General features: G+C 37.6%; 1 protein-coding gene across 9 annotated transcripts in view; it reads right to left on the reverse strand.

The window, feature by feature from the left end:
* Nucleotides 1-24,901, reverse strand: part of ATP2B1 (ATPase plasma membrane Ca2+ transporting 1) — a 122,660-nt gene that overhangs the window by 11,673 nt on the left and 86,086 nt on the right. For all 9 annotated transcript variants that reach the window (XM_054027884.1, XM_054027828.1, XM_054027853.1 and 6 more), the window contains exons 9-19: nucleotides 21,701-21,915; nucleotides 19,445-19,687; nucleotides 15,893-16,134; nucleotides 11,577-11,814; nucleotides 10,066-10,245; nucleotides 9,891-9,978; nucleotides 9,503-9,609; nucleotides 3,994-4,185; nucleotides 3,535-3,748; nucleotides 3,164-3,375; nucleotides 342-449 (exon numbers count right to left, since the gene is read on the reverse strand). In XM_054027884.1, coding sequence (XP_053883859.1) covers nucleotides 342-449; nucleotides 3,164-3,375; nucleotides 3,535-3,748; nucleotides 3,994-4,185; nucleotides 9,503-9,609; nucleotides 9,891-9,978; nucleotides 10,066-10,245; nucleotides 11,577-11,814; nucleotides 15,893-16,134; nucleotides 19,445-19,687; nucleotides 21,701-21,915 — 2,039 coding nt within the window. The remainder of the gene's footprint in view (nucleotides 1-341; nucleotides 450-3,163; nucleotides 3,376-3,534; nucleotides 3,749-3,993; nucleotides 4,186-9,502; nucleotides 9,610-9,890; nucleotides 9,979-10,065; nucleotides 10,246-11,576; nucleotides 11,815-15,892; nucleotides 16,135-19,444; nucleotides 19,688-21,700; nucleotides 21,916-24,901) is intronic.

Here is a 24,901-nt window from a genome sequence, read left to right on the forward strand (position 1 = left end):
CTTCACTAACTAAAGAAATTTTAAATTAAAAGTATAAACCTACATTAATATAATGTTACAGTTGTCTTTTTTTTTTTTTTTTTTTTTTTTTTAAAAACACTACAAGAGTCCGGTAATGCAAAAGTTAGAAAAACTGCCAAATTACATGTCTGTTATTTATTCATGTGGCCCACACACAGCAAGGCCCACTTAAAATTTTGAAACATGTTTAACATCTTTTGGATGTCAATACAATTCTCATATGTACCCAAAAAGAAAAACCCAAATATATCAGCAAAGCAAAACATGAATTCATCTCAGGTTGTCTTAGCTTGTACACACACACAAAAAAGTTGATTTACCTGGCCCCAGAGTAGTGTTCCCATTCCCAGGAAAATGGACCATAGCCATTGTTCTATTGTAAGTTCTGAACAACTGAAAGGTTTCCCACCAAACTGTACAATAATTATCTGTGGAAAAAGTCAAAAAGCAATACTTATTGAAGTTTGTAAGTTAGTGAATGTAGGTATTGTAAATTTTAGCTACTTGGTGCTTCAAATGTAACACCAGTCATAGAAGCTGTTTACGTAATATATTCACTTTAGTTTGTCATTTTAGTATTTTGATCCCCTGCACTTCCCCAGGCACCATCTTCAAACTACCTTTATTCTGAACCTCAGCTTAGATACAGAAGAGTTCTCCTCCATGCTTACCTTGTACTTCAAAAGTAAAATCTGATTGTAGTGATAATTTAAACAGTTAATCTGGTTCAATTTAACAGATAAAATACAATACTTTTCTTTATGCCTACATCTAGAAAAACAGCAGATTTTACAGAGACCAAGATTTAGGTTTACAATTTACTATTTTTTCCCCTGTTAGACAAAATACAGATGTGTAGTACCCAACCTAGAGTTACAACTCTGCTTTGTATAAAAGCAAGTACTGTATCAAGTGGACTCCCCTCCCAGAACTAGACATAGTGGTAGTATTTTCCTATTTTAAAGATTGTCCAAAAAATAGCAATTAACACAGCACTCATTAAACTGCATTTCTACACCTCCATTTCAAGCTTAGCAGCAAGTATAAAAACCAAAGAAGAGTTGATTAGGAACCATAATATGAGGAAAAGTGAAAATCTGAAATCAAACTAGAAATTAAGGTTAAGTGCAAATTGTAGTAATTATCCATGCCTTGTTTAGTGAGGGCAGCCAAACATATGCTATCATAAGCATATACACATTTGTATGCTTTACCTGTCAAAATTTAGAGAGCTTTTAGGAAAACCAAAATACCAGCATTAAAAATTAGTATTTGTAGTGTATACACACACATTACAGCATGGTAGCACTCAATTTGTGTATCATCATTTTAAGTTAGCCAAATGCTAACTAGATCTTTTCCCTAAAGCTTCACATATTGTATTTTAGGCTTTTAAAAAAAAAAAAAAAAAATCTCAAATTACTTTAAAATTAACCTTGTACTATTGATTTTTGTTGTCTGTCATTTGTATTAGGGAGCTCTCAAGGGGCATCAACCAAGATTGCGGAGCACAGAGTGCTCGGCACTGTACATACACATCATGAGAAACTCTTTGAAGAGTTCCCAAACCGAACAGCCAAGACAGGAAAAAAGGACAGGAGACAGTACTAATCCCATTTTATGGATAGGGAATTGAGGCAGAGAGATTCAGTTCCAAGGATACCTATTTTACTCCTTTTAAGGAACCATCTTGCCCCACTCAGCAAAGCGTTAATTTTTTGAACTCTGGTACTGTATGAGACAACCTACTAAATACATTGTTGGCACTGATGTAAAAGTAAAAGAGACTTCAGTTAATGAACTGGAAGCCATCTAACCAATTCAAGTTTTGTTTTAGCTAGCTGACAAGTAGGGATAAATCCTTTGTTTCACAATGCTGTATCAGAGTTTCAATGTGTTACAGTTTCTGTAGAGTACTTCACATTTGCAAAGTGATGCATAAACAATCTTTAAAAAACATCTTTGAGGTAAGTTAGTCTTAGCCCCATTTTATAGATTGGGAGGATAGAGTAACTTGCCCAGAGTTATACAGCAAATCAAGAGTAAGAGCCAGGATTAGAATTCTCAGGTTCCCTGATCCTATTCCTGTGTTCCTGTCTCTAAATCACAGTGCTTCCTGGTATCATAATTTTATGGAATTTCAAGTTTTCAGGTAAAACAATCTTAAAGGTGCGGGTGTGTCTTGGCAAGGCTAAGTGGCTATTTTATACTTGGCAGTTAAATGTTATGTCAAAAACATAGCGTAGTATTAAATATACGTTTCAGTACATTTCTAGTTCTCCTGATGAACCACTATCACCATAAAAAATAAAAAGGACCTGTTAGAAACAAATGTGAAACCACAAGTTTAAGAGTCCAGAGAACATAGTTAAGTTGTCATTCACATGTGTGAAGCTGAAAGATACTAGAATTACTTGGGCTGGAAAGTTAGCTGCCATGTGTCTGAAATATTTAAAACTTTGGCAGACTGTATAGTCTGACCAATTCTTTTAACATGTCCCATATACAAAAAAAAATAAATAAAAAAATAAAAGGGTCCCCAGATGTTTGTAGTCATTAAGCTTAGAATAAGTTAAAGGAAATATAACCTCAGAGTATAGTCAATTTATGTAATTTGTTGCAGCAGGACATTCAAATACTTGATTTGGTGATGCTGACATTTCCAAGCTGATTAGGTATAATTAATTCTCACTTTGTAAGGTATAAAAAAAACTGACCAACACTGCATGTTTGATAACGGTACACTTTTTCTTCTAATGGGTCTTAGTTCAGCTAATTATATATAGGAAGATACTGCACTTTACCACTGTTCTGACAATGGGTGACTTGTATTTAGATCACATTTAGGTACATAACTCTTCAAAGTCAGATTTTAAAGTATTGATTTCTATAATGGGAAACTGTTCAATATTTTAGGCTCAAATTTTACATTTGTAACTAAGTTTTAAAGCTCAATTTAAAATGGTCTATATGAACCAACTTTTCCTCCCGTGTTGACCAATGAAGCTGTTCATGTTTAGAGATACATAAACCTGATACTACTTTCTCTGGAAATGTTGAGAGACCTTTAGTGCAGATTCACCAGCAACAAATAAATTAAATATGATTAACAATATTAAACTAAAAATCTTCAATTACCTACCTGCACAATAAACGTGCCCAGAACAATAATACAGAAGATGGCATTGTTGAAGATTCCTTCAAAAACATTTCTTTCACCATGGATTTTTCGGGCATTGATTTCATTAAAAAGTTGCATCATCACAAATGTATTAAAAACAATAGTGTAATGCTCTGAAGGGGGAGCATGCAGAGGTGCATTTCTTCCACTATCAATATCAAAAATTTTCTCACCTGTGTAATAAGACATTTCAGTATCATGAATTAACAAAAAAATACACAATTAGAATCAAAAGATTAAAGAGGTCAGGATTAACATGACTAAGATTGAAATGCCATAATAAATTAGCTTTAACTTCTAGAAAATGAGCAAAGCTTTTATAATATTCTTACCAGCAAACAGGAGTGTAAAGACTACCACAAGTTGATAGACTGCATGACCCAAAATATTCTTCATCATCGTGCGAGAGATCAGAGGTTTATTTCTACCATAAGGTTTCCGCAGCAAGAGAGATTCAGTAGGTGGTTCCGTTGCCAAAGCAAGAGATGCTAATGTGTCCATTATGAGATTTACCCACAACATCTGCACAGCTTTAAGTGGAGAATCCTATAAAAAGGATATGTTTCCTAATAGATAACACAATAAATATCCTAGAAATGAACAAGTTGCAGCCATTAAAAAAAACACTTGCTATATGGAAATTTGGTGTATTGCTTTGAAGAGCAGTACATTCTTTAGAACAGCACGCAAAATGGTGACTTTGAAAAGATTTCAGTATGCAAGAGTTCAGTTAAAGAGGCACATGTTTTCAGATCTTAAATTAGTTGAAACCAGCTACCACCAGTACCTACTTGTGTAATACATGCTCCTGTGAACGCAACAATTACTGCTACGACATTGACAGTAAGCTGGAACTGAAGAAATTTGGAGATACTGTCATAAACATTTCGTCCCCACATAACTGCTTTAACAATGCTTGTGAAGTTATCATCTGTGAGAATAATATCAGAAGCTTCTTTAGCTACATCTGTTCCAGCAATACCCTGTTAGGAAGAACATACATAGCAACACCGTGAATCAAAACAGCAGGAATAACTGATATCTAGCATATTTAGCATAATAATTACATTTCTACTACACAACTTTCAATTAAGGAAAAAAGTACAACACTAGAATATTAGGCATACAGTAAACTCAGTTTTGGAGAACAAATATTGTTTCTTAAAAAGGTGTGAAGAAGCGCAAAATTGAAATGCAAGACTGAAATTTTAACAAGTTAAAGATACCGATGTTGATATGTATTTAAAAATTATCAATAAAATACAAAAGTTGAAGTACTTTACTGAGGCAGGTACCAAGGGATAAACACATTTTATATGCTTAATCAAATTAAGCTCTTGTGCTCAAACAATAAATCATCCTTTTGTTTAGTTTAAGCGTGTTTTTAATTTGAACCATTAGATAAACCTGACCTCTTGACATGGTTAAAAAAACCCAACCACATGTAACTGTATTGAGGAAACAGTTATTTTTTTAAGCAGGTGAATAGCTTGGGCAATCCAATAAAGAAATTATAAAAGTTAAGGTAGTTTTCCCATCGAAGTTTTATTTCACTGACCAGTTAACTTATTCTCTCAGATTATCTTTAATAAATGCTTTGTTACAGGAGCAGTATGTTTGCTACCATGTATACCAGCACAAATATCAAGATAGTGATGATCAGTTGATGTTTTAGTTAAAGCAGGAGTCCGCACAGAAAGCTGGAGTCTTTAAACCTAGTGTCTTTTTTTATTTCATTCATCATTTCTTGGCAATGGATTAGTAATCTTGGGGAAAAAACCCATCCTCAATATACTAGAGATTCATGGTCCACAGTACTTCTCCTGATAAGACTGTCATGATTTTGCTATAATTTAAGTACTATTCATGCTCTGCCATCCTCATTGTAAAACTGTCCCTGTAAAAGATATCACAGAAATATAAACTATACTTTAACAGTTGAAGTGTGCTGTAATCGGTCTATGGTGTAGTAATATTTAAAGGAGCCTCTCTAAAGGTGCTGCACAGGTAAAACATAACTACACAGTCTCAATCAGAGCAGACACTTTCTGCTCTTGTTTTTGAAAGAATATAAAAGGTGAAATAATTACACAAAATAATGACAGACTTGTCTGTGTGGTTTCTCGTTATTGAGAAAATACGTAGACATTTATTATCTAAGCTTATGTGGCTCCCCAACCAACATGGTTGGTTGAAACGGCTGAAGTACAGTAATAGTATTAAGTCTTTCTGAGCCACCAGATAGTGCAGTAGTACAGTACTGCAGCTTGTGCACCAAATCTAGCTGATTTATATAGGTTAACAGAAATTAACTTCATATGATCAGAAACAATGTACCTTTTGGAAGATAAACTTTTGTTTTATAATAGAGAATGCTTCTCTGCAAAAAACAGAAAAACAAGTATGTATGTATACAAGGCACAAGCATTGGGTAATGAGGGTCTGAGATATATTAGTTAACCATTTATAATTTTTTTTTTTAAATCCCATTGGAGGCTAAATTATGTTTTATAGATTTCAAGGAAGAGTATAGGACTATACCCCTCCCGCACTGAATGTAAGATACTGGACCCGTTGGTAGCAATATTTAATGACCTTCATTTGTGCAAACACTCTTGCCAGGAAGTCAACTCCCAGTGTCAAGAAATTAAAAATACATAGGCCACAATACTGGTATATATCAGTTTAACAAAAATCTCAATTCAACATTTAAAATTCATAAAATTCAGATGGCTGGAGAATGTCATACCAGAAACCATTATGCATGCAACAGTGCTTGTTTTAGTCAGAGGAAAATAGTATTTTTCACATGTTGGCATCAATACAATAGTGAGCTATGCTTCTGAAAAGTGCTAATTGAGACTGGTATGCGAGTTATTGTTTTGCTTTCCCATGTGAAACTTTACTGTCTACGTATCTGCTTCTGTTCTAGGAAAAATGCATCCATGTTAGCTTCAGCATTAAAAAAAAAAATCCCTAAAGAAAGAAAGCTTCAGGATCTTGTAACCAATCCATCTGACACCAAATTCCACAGAGATAACATGGTGTACATTCTTATCTTCAAGTTGGTGTCAGAATTCCACCTTGACAAGTAGCCAGAAAAAACAGAAGAAACTTGAACTCAAGTCTAGGTGCTTAAAAGGAGGTATCGGTTTTGTATTGACCGCATTAACATCTCATGATTGAGGATAGTTTTAAAATTAACCATCCTTGTAACTCAAGTAATTTCAAGTGTAGGGGAGAGCACCATCATCATCTAGTGCATTCTAATTCCAGGAATCCACTTCTCCACAGCCTTACTCAACTGCAATCCCATGCCTCTCTTGTAAGACTTTGGAACAATGAATTTATCTTACATTAAGTTAATGTAAAATGGACTGTCTTCCTAATATCACAGTAGCTGCCGTGTTAGTCTTTATCCACAAAAACAGCAAGGAGTCTGGTGGCACCTTAAAAACTAACAGATTTATTTGGGCATACGCTTTCGTGGGTAATGTGTGTCAGTATATTTATGCCTGCATCTGTAATTTTTTTTTTACTCATGGAAGCTTATGCCCAAATAAATCTGTTAGTCTTTAAGTTGCCACCGGACTCCTCGTTGTTTTTGTCTTCCTAATGTGAAAGTTAATTAAAATTACCATATATACACATTCATTAGCCCGTTCATTTATAAGCCGACCCCCAAGATGGTTAGGTAAAAATAGCAGAAACTGTATGACCCTTTCATAAGCCGACCCTGTATTTCAGGGGTTGGCAAACTTTGGCTCCTGGCCTGTTAGGATAAGCTGCTAGTGGACCTGGACGTTTTGTTTACCTGGAGCGTTCACAGGCACGGAGCCCCTCAGCTCCCAGTGTCCGCAGTTTGCCGTTCCCAGTCAATGGGAGCTGTGGCCACAGGGAGCCGAGGGGCTCCATGCCTGTAAATGCTTCAGGTAAACAAAATGAGAATGTATTAGATATTTAATTCAATGATTCCATAGAGTTTAAAATCAAATTTTGTTGTAGACCCATTTATAAGCCAACCCCCACTCTTTGATAAGTCATTTTTACCAAAAACATTTGGCTTATGAACGAGTATATACATTAGTTAATTATAAATAACTGAACAAAGTTGAAGCTAGAAAAATGTCCACAGAAAGATGAAATAGGTGCCAAATAAAGAAGGATGTTAATCCCAGACATAGAAAATAATCAAGTAGTTTTGCATGACAATATGAAGTTACTTTATCTTTTAGCGCATTAACATAGTTTTAGTCAAAGGGTACCAACTGGAAGTCCTAGAGAGTAACTCTTTTTGGTTTATCCACAGAAGAGGTACAATATGAAGAATTAGTTCAGTTTCCCTGCCCATTCAAATCCTTATCTTTGTCCCAATGCATCCAACAAGGGCCTATATCTATAATATTAGAGCTAAAATTAAAAATTGCATTTGGGAGCCCAACTCTTCAGCTCCTGTTTTTGAAAATCATCGTTGGGTGTCATGTAGTCAGTCAACTGGGGATGGAGACCAAACTCATCAAGTATATTAAACATCTATCAGGTAGTAATTAATTCCAATCATTAACCTGTGATAGACATATGATATGGAGTTTTGCCTATATTAGTTAATCCTGATATATTCAGTCCAAAATTAATATCTGAATCAGAACAGGCTTGGAACTTTCTAGTAAGCTATGGAAAATTCATCTTGGAGAATTTAAGGTTGCAATCCAGCTGCTCTCTACCCTCTCAGGATCTAGCCAGACCGGTACAGTTACCAGATTCTAATATAAAGAGATGCCTGGATTTGGATGATGAATGTTGAACAGAAAGGGTCCCACTATACTAGAGATCTCAATGGCCAATGTAAGTGGGAACAAAATTAGTCTAATACTGTGGGATTATCAGGATCACGTAACCCATACCTCCTCTCCATTCTTTAAGGTCAGCATACTTAAAGCCAACAATTTAGTGCTCTCCCACTCAGTGAGATCAGGCAATTGTAATGCAGTATGACTCAATGGGTAAGCCTATCTTCTTTTGCACTAGGAAACTGAATAGTACAAGTACCTGGCAAGATATTGCCCAGTCCCACACTTCAAGCTTTCCCAACAGGGGAAGATCTTTTTCCTTTCTTGTTGATGCTGTGGTCCAACTGATTCAAATTAGACCACAGTTTTGGGACACTACCTCTGAAATCTCCACTTGGTGCATCACAAATGTATTTGTTTTCTGGAAGTTTCTGAAGCTTGGACTACTATAGGGAAGCAGCTCACCTAGTATAGAAGCTTTTTTGTATGATCTCCCAGCCGAGGTCTGATGCAAATGGTCACTTGAACAGGAGGATTTTGGAAGTTCAGAGTTTAAATTTCCGTAATCCTCTATCAATCATAGCTTATTCATAGATTTTAAAGTCAGAAGGGACAACTGAGCATCTACTCTGACCTTCTGCATAATGCAGGCCCATAGAACTACCCTGAAATTATTGCTGCTTGAATTAGAGCACATCTTTTAGAAAAAGAGAATCTTGGAGGGAATTTGTTAAACGGATGCATCCATAGTCTGTTGTCCAAGACCTGGTCTCTGTTCTTTGAGGGTGCCTCCAGATGCAGTAGGCCATGGTATCTACAAAACACTGCTTTGACTGAAGACCCAACATCCTTCTGTATCGGATACTTTTGTGAAGAACTGGAAGCTCTGAGCATCCATAAACTCATTTAACTTTTCACTTCTAACAGGTCACTTTTAGACAAAATTATATAATAGATATCAATGAAGTACTGGAGGAAAATATCCTTGATAAATTTTAGAAATAATTTTTTTCTTCCAGTCAAAGCTGCAACAGGCTATGTTGATCTAAAATTATTTCTATATAAAACCAACTGCAAACATTGATCATATCTCACTTTAGGCACCTTGACAAGCATGACAAAAGGAGTAGAAGAGGTAGCAATGAACTTCTGCATAAAAACAGTTTGATTTGTAATTATTAAAACAGATTGGAGACGAATGCTTTTAAGTAGATTTCATTCAGCATCTTATGACACAAGAACACACCCTCATTCTCTACAACTGAAAACCTGAACCTTAGGTTAAAAGGTAAGGAAGTCTGAAGAAAATAAAAAAAAGTGTGGGAAGCAGTAGCTGTCAATGCTACATCTGGTAGCTCGGTGGGCTACCAAGCTACAAGCAAATTTGTTCAGCTTTGTCAATTCACATATGACACTCACAGCAAGAAAGATTGATGCTTTAGCTAAAAAAGGCTAAAAAACCCCAAATTACTTTTTTAACCACTGAAAGTAAAGAGACTAGAGTCCGTACCATGGCAAAGCCAACATCTGCTTTCTTCAATGCTGGACCATCATTAGTGCCATCTCCAGTTACAGCTACAACTTGTCTCTGCTCTGAGACAGTGCTGTCAATTATACCTAAAATGAAAGCACACAAAGATTTGAATTTCAGCATTGGTAATTACAAGTTTGTGGGGCAGCCTGACTGTAGTGCTCTGTGTTTATGCACAATACTTAGTTAAGATGGGCCAAATACTCCTTAGGTGAAAGGACTGGGATGCGAGACATGACCTCAGGTATTGAGATCATCAAATTTTAACAGATACAATGGGCAAGCCTAATTTAGTTTTTAAAAAGCCTGAGTCCGGTAAAAACTTGCATTTTGAATTTTTGAAACATTGAATGAACATGCACTTTACCTTTTACCAATGTGTGTTTGTCAGTGGGTGAAGATCTTGCAAGCACACGAAGCTTTGGCCAAATCTTATCTATTCGCTCTTGCTCTATCTGTACAAAGAATGCAGATTAGTTATACTGTGCAAGTAAAACACTATAAAAGACAAATGCAACCCTACTGAAAAAAAACAGACTAACCTCTCCTTTTTCATTACGTATTCGTCTGTTGAAGTCTTTGCCCTCTAAGCATATGAAGTCCTCACCCGGATTCAAAATGCCACATTTTGAAGCAATAGCACGAGCAGTGTTAATGTTGTCACCAGTGACCATGCGCACCGTTATGCCAGCACGCTGGCATTTTTTTATTGCATCTGGTACCTGTTTATGCAAAAAAAGCTTGTTATTATAGTTTTCATGTTGATTGCCTAGTACTTGTCCTAGCACCACCAAATAAAGTAATGGGTGATTACAGTAAATTCCACTACTGAAAAAAGATGCACTGTGTTCTTGACATGACCCATAGTAACACAATGTGACTGTATGGCCACCTCTAGTACTGGACTGCATAAAGAAGTTTACAAGTATTCCACTTCCTCTGAGATAATGGCCTTAGCCTCCGCCTCAAGTAGTAAAGGTCCTTCAGATCAAGGTTCTTTGTTCAATCCCCAACAGCTGACCAAGCAAAGCTGGTGTTCTAACATCAATAATTCATGTGTCCATGCACAGACTTCTTTTCCCCATAAAATTTAATTTTCAAATACATTTATTTTTTTTTTAGTTATCACTTAAAGAGCCTCACGCAATTGACCATTATTGTGCATTTCACTATCAGACTTTCTGCAGAGCACCACTATGAAATAAATTGTATACTTTAAATATCTGCAAAGAGCCACATGCCACGTTAGTAAGCTCTGGTGTTAAGGTTTACAAAAACAAATACCAGTATTTTATTCTCTGCATGTTTTATGATTTCACCATTGTTTCCAACTGTCAGTATGCTACAGTTGGTAGTGCTCACTTTTGGGATAGCTCAGTGGCTTGCTAAACCCAGGGTTGAGTTCAATCCTTAAGGGGGTCATTTAGGGAACTGGGATAAAAAAAATCTGTCTGAGGATTGGTCCTGCTTTGAGCAGGGGGTTTAGACTAGATGACCTCCTGAGGTCCCTTCCAACCTTGATATTCTATGATTGGACTCAAATCCCACCCTGGGATTTGTTCTCATACCCATTACTTATACTTAAATGCATTGTGAAGTGTTACTGTTCTCCTGAAAAGATCTACAAAGGAGAGGTCTTCTTTCCTTACCTCTGGTTATTGAGACCCTATAAAAAGATACAGAAGACAATGGCCAATATTATTTGGTCCTAAATAATGTTGTTTCTAATGTCCAAGTTTGTGAATGCATTACTACTGAGTGCTTACTGATTGTTCCATTTGCCTTCCAGGTCACTGTAGAGGGCTACAAGAAAACACTGGCAATATGAAAGTCTTAATTATTTATAGTCTCCATCTATCACTAGGTTCCTGGACCACCTTTCATCACATAAGCAACATTAAATCTTAAGCACAGTAAATAAATGAGACTTTTTTGGCAAACAGTCCTGTAAAGAATGTCAAGAATCCAGATGCCTAACCAACTGATATAGGTGAAGATTTATTTTAGCAAAAATACAGTTTAAGAGTTGCAATGAATTCACAGTTCTTCCTACCTCAGGCCTCACAGGATCTTCAATCCCTACCACAGCAATGCAGGTAAGACCAGTGACAATATCATTTTCATTGTCCCACACTGGCTCAGGTTCTCCTGCTGGGAAGTCTCTGAATGCTAGACATATAGTTCTGAGTCCCTCAGAGGCCATAGGTTCAATCACAGTTTTTATAATATCATCACGGTCCCTAGGTCTGAATGCCTTTGGTTCACCATTAGCACTCAATATTTTGAAGCACCTAAAAAAAGAATGGAAGAGGTGACTAAATACCACATAAAGGTATTAGTTTATGGTAAGATTCAGAACCACATAAACACCTGATAAAATGAAATTGTAATGCTCACAGGCATAACTAATCATTTTCCTCAAAGGAAAAAAATTTTGAGTCCCTCCAAAAAGGCAAAGGAAGGTGGTGTCAACCTTACATTAACTCCCCCTCATATACGCACTATATTTTGGAGGCACTTAAAATGGCAGAAATTGAAAGTTAATATATTAGTCTGTCTGTATTGTACTTCTGTGTTTTGTGTTCAGTGAGAGAGAGATCGACAGTGAGGAGCTCCACAGCACAAAACAATGCCCAAAAGCAGCAGCAGCTATGGTGGATGAGAGTGCATAAACTAACATTACCTTCAAAGAATTAAAACTCTCTAAACTGGTATTTAGATAATGCTCACTCTGACCAGCTGAGTCTAAGAAATTTACCTCTTGAGCAATATGAGAACCAGGCCTAATGTTTCCCGTGGTACAGGAGTAGGATTTAAATCAATTGTGCTTATCAATTTATATGGTACTTAATTTGGTCTGACAACAAAATATCTGCCTGCAAGACATCAGACCAAACTGCAGTGATTTTAAGCAATGTTTTTATAAAAATTATATTTCTAAGATTAGCTTCAGACTTGTTGTTTTTGCAAGTCTGAGCTTTACATCTACATGTATAACGTGAACACAAGAAAAACCCCTTTCCCATGCCCCGGGTGCCCTTGTGTTATGAATTGTCTGTGTATATTGTCGGGATTTCCAGTAAAGTTGGTAGTGAGTTGATAAACGTTTAGCAGTAAACAAGTGACTTCTCCCTACCCGCAGCAAGTAAGTGGTGTAGTCATTAGTAAGGCAGTGCCAACAATCTGTAAACTGAACCACAAGTTCTCTTTACACAGACTACAAAGGAAAGCATTACAATAGCCCAAAAGCAGTTTATCACTTCATAGGTTTATTCCTTCATCACTTGAAATACTTTAATATAGTATTCAACATTCATTAAAAATCAGCAGGTAATTTGTTTCAGAAAGAAACAAGTTTAGAGGATCTGACTAATGAGGAAAGAAATATTAGGTGTATTTTTGACAGTAGAAGAGTTTGATTTCTCATTGCCAGGAAATACAAAAATAAATGTGTTTCCTCCTCAAGCAGCAAAGCACTAAAAAAAAAAATTCCACTTAAAACTTCAAATACATTGCAATACAGTACAATATACACTAACTCCAGAAGCATAAGAAAGATGCTTTTTAAATATTAAGTCATAATTACATACAACTGAGTAGATGTGTTAACATTCTAAAGTACCAAATGACTCAACCATTCCCCACCACCATTATAGCCAAAATATGAATTTCAGGTCTCCCAAAAAGCATTTAGGAAAACTATGATGAATTCTTAAACTACACATTTAACTCAACACTTGTCAAACAAATAGAACATTCACAAACTACCTCATGATTTGTTGAGACTAGAAGGAAGGTAAAGAAGGAAAGATGCACAACTACTGTATATTTAAATATTGGGAAATTTTTATTACTTAAACAAAAGCTATGAAGCAGCCAAATCACAAATTCACAATGCCATAAGCTAAAATGTTTAAGTCTATAAAAATTTATGATTTTCCTTACCTTCCAAGAAAGGTCTTAAAAATATTTAAGGAGGTGATGAGGGAATCAAGCTCCTGCTAATAGTTATAGAAAGAGCCAGGGGGATGGAGGTGGGAAGTCACTGGTTAAGTAATTATCAAAAAAATGATAATGTAGAGATTACTTAAAGTATTATTCTGGCATACTAGATAGATTTCCTTATCTGCTATTTTCTTCTGTTACTTTTCACAAGACTGGAGTAATTTTATGTTTTCAGCTACTCAGGTAACTTCCAATTCCATCTAAGTTTTCATGTCCCCTCTTCCCAACCCTGGCCAGAGGTCCCAAACTCTACTTCCAGTTTGGCATGTAGAACAGAAGCTCATGAGGAAAAAAAAAAAAAAAAAACAGGAATAAAAAAAAGCCACACTGTTTAAATTTGGATAAGGGTAGGTGCCTGTTACACTAGTGGAGAGACTACTTCAATTTTCCAACATGGAAAGAATAAGGACAGCGAACATTTTAATTGTCAACAATTAAGTAGTCATGATTTGTGATACTCTGTTGATGAGATTTAGCATTAAATCAATGTGTGGAACAAACCTATGTCAATGGCTACATCCACATTCTGTGCCAAAGTGACCAGAGAAACACACAAGTTACTTCCAGCTATTGAGACACTGAACTATAGAGAGGAGGAAGGATTTCAGTTTTACCTTTCAGTAGTAAGAGATTAGCGATCTATCTACAAGAGTGCCCATGTTGACCAGTTTGATCTAGCAGCACTGTTCACTACCAATCCAACAAGATACAATTTTTAGTTTGCAACAGCTCCCTGAGACTTTCTCCTGGATCTAGCCCTGATAAAACAGCGAGGATATGATACAGGTCCATTTTATATACCCAAGCTTTTAAAAATACTCTAGCAGATACTGGAGAATAAAACTAGTTCTGGTAACAGACTGCTTTCTTTTCAAGGAGACAGGATCTCGGTCTAGTTTTGGCAACTCGGCTCTCTTTCTGGAAAATGGCTCAAGTTCTCCCATTCCTCCATGGAAGATTCAGAACTCCACATCTCAAAGAAAAATCCCCAAAGAGATCCTACCCATGTCGGGTTCTGCATGCCTCTTGAAGGACAGAAGAGTTTCTTCAGGCTGACATCTGCTTGGGAAAGGTCTTAACCCTGGAGTTGTGGATACAGCTTTAAAATCCTATGAGTTAGCTGGTCAGTTACATTATCACTAAATGATGAAACTGATGCAGAGGAAACAAAATAGACCAGAAAAATCATCTTAGTTAGGGGGGCATTAACTGCTGAGCATGAGGGAGTAGTTTCCTTTTGGTCACAGAAACTTAACATTTAGAGCAGTGAACTCAATCAACTATCATGACTGAATCAGAACTTTCACACTTGACATAGGGGGCCTAACTTTTGTTTCTTCTTGAAGGCTTGACTGGGCTGATGTTATGGTCTGGATCTATGTCTGACAGAGGCACTATCCTTCCCTAGAAAGTTGGCCACTGCCTGTGTCAGTTGTTCACAGCTGGGTGGGAAACATGCCGCACAGCAACCAACTAGCGACAAGACAGCCCAATGGTCTAAAAATAGGACGAGGAATTTCTCAGGTGCATGGCTGTCAACGTGAACTTGCTTTCTGGTCCCATTCACTTCTCACTTCTGACACTGTCCAGGTAAGAATGAGGACAACCGATGAGAGGGCTGACACACCTGAAACAAAATCACTGACACACAGAATGGACGAAGGAAAGCCTGTCTTCAGCTTCAGAGAGGCTTTATCTATCTTTTAAAAGGAATAAATAAATTGTTCTCAGGCAGGGCGTTGAAACTTGCCATGGGGGGGAGGGGGAGGGTTTGTAATGGTTTGTTGGTTCTATTTCTGTCTAGCAAGCATTTTGGGGCAGTAGCTGTCTCACATCTAGAGAGAGTCCCCACTTTGCATGAGCCTAAAGCCATAGCACTGTGGTTGTGACTAGCCTTCTGCTCTGCCCACTTACCTGCTTCCTGTCTCAAAAGCAGATTCAGAGTTTGCTTAGGCATAAGAAGCAGCATGCCATTGCCTGCACCACACTTCAACTTTTATGCAAGTTTTCCCTCTTCTGCAATGTGATTATAGGGAAGCAAAAAGGAAAAGAGAAACCTATTTTACTGTTTTCCTGCTTCACTGAAATAGGAAAAAGCAGTTGTGTGAAAAAGGCAAAATATAGTAAGAGCAGCTCTCAGGATAGTAGGAAATAAGTCTTGGTTACAGCTGGTTTTCACCTTGACTAACAGGAGAAAGGTGTATATCCCAAAATCTGCATTGGTGGCAGCCAACACATAGAAGAGCCAGTACTTTTGCATGGTATAGTTTAACAGTTTTACTGTTCTCAAATGGGAAGATAAAAAGATTATCTGATTAGTTTGTCAATTACATGTACATAACATTTAAAAAAAATTAATCTTACTTTTTAAGAACTATCTCAGAGGCACCCTTGCTGAATATCCGAAAACTGCCATCAGAATTTTTTAACACTGTACTCATTGATTTTCTGACTGAGTTGAAGGTGTATACTTTGTACAGTGCCTCTTCTGGTATTTCATTTCTTACATCCTGATAATCTCGTTTTAAATCCAGAAGCAATCCCAGCAAGGCACATTCTGTTTTATTACCAACATGACGTGGTAGGCCACCTTCTTTTTCAGGAGGCTGTAATAAAAAGATGCAATTCTATTCTAGTTTGCAGAATACAGTACTCCATTATTAGAAAATTGCAAATTTACGAGCAGTAGAAGTGAAGTTATTACAATCCTAGAACCAGATATACCCTGCTTATGAATTACTGAATTTGTAAATCAAAGTCACTCATTACAAGTGTTAAAAATCTGTATTTATAAATGCCCTGATCAAAGTGAAAAGAAATCGGCAGCTTTCATAAATTGTAAGCCAGGAAGGGACCATTTATGATTTTTCAGTCCGACATCCTGTAACAGGCCAAAGAATCCAACTCAATAGTTTCTGCATCGGATTCCGTAACTTCTGTTCAAGTGACATCTTTATGGAAAGATATCCAACTTTTGATTAAAAAGACTACAAATGACAGAATTCCCCACATTCAAAGGTAAGTTGTTCCAATTCTTAAGTGCCCTCATTGTTAAAGTTATTTCTAGTCCAAGTTTGTTTAATTTTGGATTCCAAAAATTGACACATTATGTCTTCTCTGATAGATTAAAGAGCCTATTACTATGAGATCTCTTCCCCTTGTAGGTACTCGTAGCCATGATGAAGTCACCCATTAACCTTCTCTAAACTAACTATATTGTACTTAAGTCTGATTGTAAGGCATATTTTATAGAACTCAAACTATTTTTAGCTCTTTTCTGAACCCTTTCCAACTTTTCAGCATCTTTTTTGAAGTGCTGACAACAGAACTGGACACCATATTCCAACAGCGGTCCCACTAATGCCATGTATAGGGACAGTACCACCTCCTTATTCCTACTCACTATTTCTCTACTTATATAGCCAAGGATCAAAAAGAATGGCCATACTGGGTGAGACCAATGGTCTGTCTAGTCCAGTCCAGTATCCTGTCTCCCAACAGTGGCCAGTGCCAGATGCTTCAGAGGGAATGAACAGAACTGGGCAACTGTTGAGTGAACTATCCCGTGTCATCCAACCCCAGCTTCTTGCAGTCAGAGGTTTAGGCACACCCAAAGCATGGGTTGCATCCTAGCTAATAGCTACTGATGGACCTATTCTCCATCAACTTATCTAATTCCTTTTTGAACTCAGTTATACTTTTGGCCTTTACAACATCACCTGGCAATAAGTTCCATGGTTAACTGCATTATGTGACAAAGTTTGCCCTCTTAGCTACAGGATTGCACTGTAAGTTTATGTTCAGTTTGTCACCCACCGAAATCTCTAAATAATTTTTGGAGTCACTTTCCACCCCCACTTCCCCAAGATACACTGCTGAATCTTTTAAGTATGATCTACATTCTTTATTCCTAGATGTAGCATCTGACATCTGGCTGCGTTAAACACACATGGTGTTCAAATGAGCCCACCTTACCAAGCAATCTAGGTTGGTCTGTATTACACCGATCTTTTCTCATCGTTATTTACCACTCCACCAATTTGTGTCATCTGCAAACTTTACCAACTTCTTTATATATTCTTCCATGTCGATTAATTAGCATTGAGCCAATGCCAGATCCCTGTTGGACCCACTAGAAACACCTCCAATTAAATTTTTCATATCAGTTAACCCATTTTATGTTGATTTTTGTCATGCTTTTAAACAATAAAGTCTTTTCAAAGTTTTTCCATTAGTTGATGCCAGCTAGCCTAATATACAGTTAATATATTCTGGACAAAATTTGCCTATTCAAATTAGAAGACATGCTCTTGCAGATTAACAAAACACACATAACATTAACAACTTCAACAGGCAGATGGTTTAGTATTTTTCACAGATTCTAGAATATTAAGATACTTGTGAGTTAAAAATTGTAGCTTGGATCTAGACAAGGTATTGTGATGCCTCTTCTCTGTAACGTGTTTTTTTGGGGAGTGGGGATAGTCAAGGGTACCACGGTTACTGGATATAGCGAAAGGCTTAGAGCAACTTTCCTTTTTACATGTACAGTAACACCAATATCATTCATAAGGGTTGTTTCCTACTATTTCTCCAAAAATCATTCTTCCCATGCCAGCATATTATAGGTCCCGAACCATCCGCACAAGACAAATTGGAGCAACGCATATTCTTGGAATGAACCTCAGCACTGAGCCACTCATATGCACCTACTGCACTCTTACTGGATATTTCTCTCTCCGTACTGGCTACTTTCTGAAAATTTTCACCAATTTTCTCTACAGGTAGCAAACATATCTTTTTCACAGAAAAAGTTCTAATTTAGCTATGTATTGTAGAGTTGATATTCCCTAACATATAGATGGGTCCTGGCAAACTTATGTAATTGGCTGGAGTATTTAAGGCATGTAAGCCATACTCTGCTATATGCTTCACAGTTTTCTGTCTACTCCGAAAGCAACCTCAACATTTTTCCTTATTATGTATGGCATGTAATATCTCCTGAGATCATGATTGGTGGTGTGTATATGAATCAGATAAGTGGATCCCACCATTAAATTACTAGACAAAAGTAACAAACTAAAAAGACAAGTTTCAGAGTAACAGCCGTGTTAGTCTGTATCCGCAAAAAGAAGAACAGGAGTACTTGTGGCACCTTAGAGACTAACAAATTTATTAGAGCATAAGCTTTCGTGGACTACAGCATCCGAAGAAGTGGGCTGTAGTCCACGAAAGCTTATGCTCTAATAAACTAAAAAGAGTGCAATATTTATACTGAATATCAAGTTGTGCAATAGATTTGTGATACAGGCACTGAACTATTCATTTCACAAATGCTCAACATAATGAAAAGGAATCATTGTTATGAACAATGATTGAAATTATTGACCCTTAATCTATGCACTTATTCTACTAACATTACATTATCCAGGAATAAAAACTGATCAATTAAATGAAGCCACTATTTGTACTTGCATTTTTCATTATCTCTAGTGAACACACTATACTGCTCTCACACGTTTATATTGTGGTAGCACCCAAAATGTGCTAGATGCTTTCCAAATGGAGGAGACAGGCCCTAGCCTGTAGAACAAAATTCGTAAGTTTATCCAAGAATTAGGTATTATAAGAAAGTCAGCTTCTTGGAGTCCATTTCTGAATCACCAATTCAAAATAATGCCACTGTAAAATAAGCCAGTATTTGTGTTTTGAATGGTTCCCAAACCAACTGAAATATTGGGGTGTCTTAAATTACTGTACAGTTAAAAGGTATCTTACCCTTAACTCAGTTTATACACATTTAAATCAGCTAGCTGATGGTCAAACATGACCATTATTTGTACAGGGTTTTTTTAGAACTAAAGATGAGTGGCCTTTTATTGTTACTATTGTATAAAATTAAGGAAATTCACTTACCAATATTTTGGAAGTATAAGCACAATTAACAGAAATTCCTGTTACAAGATGAGCCAGAGTTTTCTCAGGAATAGCATCTGGTTCTGGAATTTTTTTATAATGTTTTTCACTGACAAAAGCCTGCACCACTGTCATTCTGTTCATGGTCAATGTTCCAGTTTTATCTGAGCAAATGGCTGTTGCATTGCCCATGGTTTCACAAGCATCCAAGTGTCTCACCAAATTATTATCTTTCATCATTTTCTATGAAGAAAAAAAAAGCAAATATGAACAGCTAGTCGCCCCCACCGCCACCAGTGCTTCAAACTTTCAAAACTTCTGACTTTTAAGGTATTGGGTCTTCAGAAAGCACTAATACCTACCTGCAGAAGGGCAGGCCTCTTTAAAAGGTGCCTCAGGTTGGCAACCCAAATACTGACACACACAAACTCAGAAAATTTATACCCAAAAATATCATGCCACAATAAACTGCATTTTAAACATGTCTACTAGAGCCAGAGTCCATATTCTGCTGCATTTGTATGTCAAACTTAGGTGAATAAGTAGTAAAATTCCAGCGAATTACTCAAAGTGAGACACCAGCTATATCACTACACTAAGGGTACATCTACACTACAGGGGGGAGTCTATTTAAGATACGCAAATTCAGCTACGTGAATAGCGTAGCTGAATTCGACGTATCGCAGCTGACTTACCCCGCTGTGAGGACGGCGGCAAAATCGACTTCTGCGGCTTTCTGTCGACGGCGCTTATTCCCACCTCCGCTGGTGGAGTAAGAGCGCCGATTCTGGGATCGATTTATCGCGTCCCAATGGGACGCGATAAATTGATCCCCAAGAGGTCGATTTCTACCCGCCGATTCAGGCGGATAGTGTAGACCTTAGCCTAATAGAACCTGGGATCTGAGCAGACCACTTTCTAATAAAAGACATTTTGTTCAGCATCTACTCCTGACTGATCAACCGGAGATGAATATTCAACTGTTTCCAAAGACGAATGTCTCTGCTGTAGGAGACAGTTGCTTTACAACTGCTCTAAAAAAAAAGGGGGGGGGGGGAACGCGGGGGGGGGGGGGGAGAAGAGGACAGACATATAGGGAGGTTGAGCTCTTTCTCCCGCCCCAATTTTTAAGTTATGTTTTTACATAGTAAGATTAGCATACAACTTAAATATTTCAGCTTGCATTACAGGGTGCCCTCCATTCACTGACTGGAGAGCAAGACAGAACTACTTTGTTATATTTTCTTTTAGCCTAAAGGGCAAACTATTCAGTCATCTTAAAATTTGTGTGATGTTCGGACTGTATTTTTTTGTTAGAATTTTATTTAAAATGTTTCAAGTCAGTGAAATTTGACTATTCAAGAACTGAAATCTGTGATAATGGACTGAACAGCCAAGAGAAACAGACCAGATGGTGCAGAAAAGTAGTGCATGAGTTTCACCTATAGACATTAGTTCACCTATAGACTAGTTTCAATCTTTCTAGCTCCCAAAAGGCAGTTAAGTGGGCTATAGGTCTCGAATACCAACGCTGCTGCAAGTTGCAATAAAAGTTCATTAGCAGAGCTGTATGAAAAAGCAGCACACAGTCACTGTCTGCACTATGCCAATCTCAAAGCAGTGTTCAACCTTCCATTATCACTACTGTATTGGAACAAAATAAAGATATCTAAGAATCTGAAGTTTACCAAGGTAGCAGATACCTTGTTCTAGATAGGCTCTAGATATTCTGCAATATTGACTCAGAAGTAGGGGAAAACAATGAATTGGCAAGTACCCAAGCAGACTATGAAGGATTATTGCATCATTTTTGGCTTAAATTTACTAATTAGTAATGCTTATTGGACAAGTGTGTTAGTGGCAGAAAGGAAAGCTTACACAGATCAGTGTACAATCCTAACACACACACACACACACCTTTATTTTGAGTTAGTACAATAGGTTATGGCATGAATATGACAAGCATACTGGAGTGCTAAAACTATACACACACTATGCTTTACTTCATGTCAAGAAGACTATTTCTAAGTTTACATTATTCTGCCCAAGGAACCCGACTTATATTAATGCACAGAGGATTAGATACCAACTCGCCACAATGTTTTTTCATTGTACTGTACTACAGACGAGAATGAGTGAAGTAAGATTCCCTCAGTCTCCAATTAAGACAGTTTAACAGTGTAGAATTTCCTGCTTTGCATGATTTAGAACTGTTTTATGTGCCCACTTACCTTTAAGCATGCTTTTTACACATACCTTTACAGAGTAAGCCAGTGAAATAGTGACCGCAAGTGGAAGACCTTCTGGTACTGCCACCACCAGGACTGTAACTCCAATAATGAAGAACTTCACAAAGTATTGAATATAAATTGGTGTGCATTCAGCAAGCCAAGGTCGCTTCTGAACCCAGAAGGTATCAATTACAAAATACAAGATAAGGATAATGACTGTGATTGCAGACATCAACAAACCTTGTTAAAAAGAAAAGGATAAGCAGTTATTTAAAAAAAAATCCATCTTATCTATTATACAAATAACATCTAAAGTAAGATTTCAAAAAAAACTACCCTCATTTTCAGATTAAATACAAAAATCTGAAAGTGTTATTTAAAATGGGAAAAATAACAAAAATCTTAAGTATAAAATTGTAACAGGTAAGTCAGAAGATTTTGAGAACTTAGCTTCCAAACAATTTTTTAATCGGATATAAACTCTTACACCGCTATATTAAGATGTAAGTAATGGAAGAGTCTTCACAAAGGTGAAGGGCAAAGCACATTTGTGACAGACTTATGGGTAAGGGGAGAGTTCTCAGGAGAAAGAATAGCATTGAAGATAGCAGGCTGATCCAAAAGGATGAAAATGTAGAAGAGGCCTTGATATTTCACAACAGGACATTGCTGAGGGCAATTTCAGTGGAGTGAATGGAAGCTAGATTGTAGGGGATCATAATGCTAGTTAGTGAAAATACATTCAAGACAGGACTAGACAACATATTGATTAAGCATAAAGGCAAATGAAAGGAGGGAGATAGAAAAGTAGATGGAGAGAGAGTTGGGGTCAGAGAGAGTTTACACTAGTGAGACAATGACATTCATGCATATAGAAAAAAAGTTGCCAGAGGAGTGACTGGGGAAGAGAAGAAATGGGATTAATTTTAGGGCCAGATACAGGAGCAGACAGAATTGAGAGAAACAAGGAGAACACTTCAGAGTGAGAGCAGGAGAGTGCAAGCAGAAAGAAGAGGCATGGAAGGATCTCTTTAAAGAAGCTGAAGATAACCTAAGAAAAGGGATTTTAACAAGGGAGTGAAAGGCACAGAAGAAAGTTGTAGTGAGCTGCTCAAATGTGAAGTAAAACATTGTTTAGAAAGAAAAACTTGCATTGAATGCCTGGAAGAAGTGGAATTACACATGAAACACTTCAGTATAATTATTGAATGAAACTGAATGTGAACCCTTTGCACATCAACTACTAAAAATCTGTTCTCTTCCAATAAGATAAGCATAACTACATACATCAAGAAACGACTCCTGTGTTAAATGCCCTATTGCAATAATAATTTTCATGGTTTTGGTACAATTTTAGTACAATGAAACTATGAACTGGTCATTTTATATTACTTTAAAAATGGTGCACTTTCTAGTTCCTCTTCATAAACATAATAATTAGCTTTCTCATCCCATCAAATAAGCAATTGTTTGCCAAGCATTTATTTTGTCATGTGCTTCTAAGAGCTGAAACTATCTAGCTTTTTTATTATGTAGACGCATTTGTCTTTAAGACCTTTTTAAATAAAAGAAATCTCTTAATTATTAAAACTAAATATTTAAGATAAATATTGTATTTATGTGTATATTTATGCCTGCATCTGTAATTTTCACTCCATGCATCTGAAATGGGCTTTTTACCCACGGAAGCTTATGCCCAAATAAATCTGTTAGTCTTTAAGGTGCCACTGGACTCCTAGTTGTTTTTGTGGATACAGACTAACACGGCTACACCTCTGATATTTAAGATAAAGTAATAAGGGGAATGGGTGGAAAGAATAGTAATGTTAGTTTACAACATTAAGAAAATAAAGAGCATATGTAAAAACCTAATTTGCTAGTATACCATCCTGTGGAAGTATCAGATGAAGATGGACATGCAATATGACACTCTATGGATACACCGGCACATGCCACCAACCCAACAAAACAAACCCTAGGAATAACAAGCTGCTCCTGCCTGCCAAAAAGGGTCTGTTCTAAAATTTTAGTTTAGATAATACTAATAGTGACCTTGGAGCTAGTTACTCTCTCATGCTGATATGACTTGGTTACTGAGCTAGTGCTCCTCAGCTGTGTTTCAGGGCATCAGTCATTAGCGCCTAGGAAATGCCTGGCTCCAAGGTCATTACTGATCAATTTAAGAAAAAATAAGCTTCAATAATGACATTTCACATCTACTTCCCCATTTACTTTGGAAGGGCAGAGTCAAGAATTCAAAAGAAGACGGTTACTTACCTTCTGTAACTGTTGTTCTTCGAGATGTGTTGTTCACGTCCATTACACATTAGGTGTACGCGCGCCGCGTGCACGGACGTCGGAAACTTTTTCCCTTAGCGGCTCCCGTCGGGTCGGCGGGCCCCCTCCTTCCCGCCAGAGCGGCGCCCCGCTCCAGGGTATATATATCCCTGCCGACCCGACCCCTCCAGTTCCTTCTTGCCGGAGACTCCGACAGAGGGGAAGGAGGGTGGGAAGTGTAATGGACGTGAACAACACATCTCGAAGAACAACAGTTACAGAAGGTAAGTAACCGTCTTTTCTTCTTCGAGTGATTGTTCACGTCCATTACACATTAGGTGATTCCCAAGCTTACCATTGGAGGTGGGTAGGAGTCAAGGTACAACTGACTGTAGCACAGCCCGACCGACCATCGCGTCCTCTCTGGTCTGATGATGGATCGCGTAGTGGGCTGTGAACGTGTGTATGGATGACCAGGTGGCTGCCTTACAGATCTCCTGGATCGGGACCTGCGCCAAGTAGGCCATTGAGGACGCTTGGGCTCTAGTCGAATGGGCCCGGATCTCCGGGGCCAGAACATTGGCGAGCTCATAACAAGTGCGTATACAGTGCACAATCCATGCCGACAAGCGCTGTGTCGAAATAGGCAAGCCTTTCATACGTTCCGCAATAGCAATGAACAGCTGGGGTGTTCTGCGGAACGACCTGGTCCGCTCCAGGTAATATGCCAACGCCCTTCAGACATCCAGGGTATGTAGGCTGCGGTGGTGAGGGTCCGTATGGGGTTTTGGAAAAAACACCGGAAGGCAAATGTCTTGCCCCATGTGAAACTGTGACACCACCTTTGGGAGGAATTTGGGGTGCGGCCTAAGCTGCACCTTATCTTTATGGAACACCGTATAAGGTGGCTCCGACGAGAGGGCCTTCAATTCCGAAACCCTTCTGGCCG

This window comes from Malaclemys terrapin, chromosome 1 (assembly GCF_027887155.1).
Source record: "Malaclemys terrapin pileata isolate rMalTer1 chromosome 1, rMalTer1.hap1, whole genome shotgun sequence".
Taxonomy (NCBI): Eukaryota; Metazoa; Chordata; order Testudines; family Emydidae; genus Malaclemys; species Malaclemys terrapin.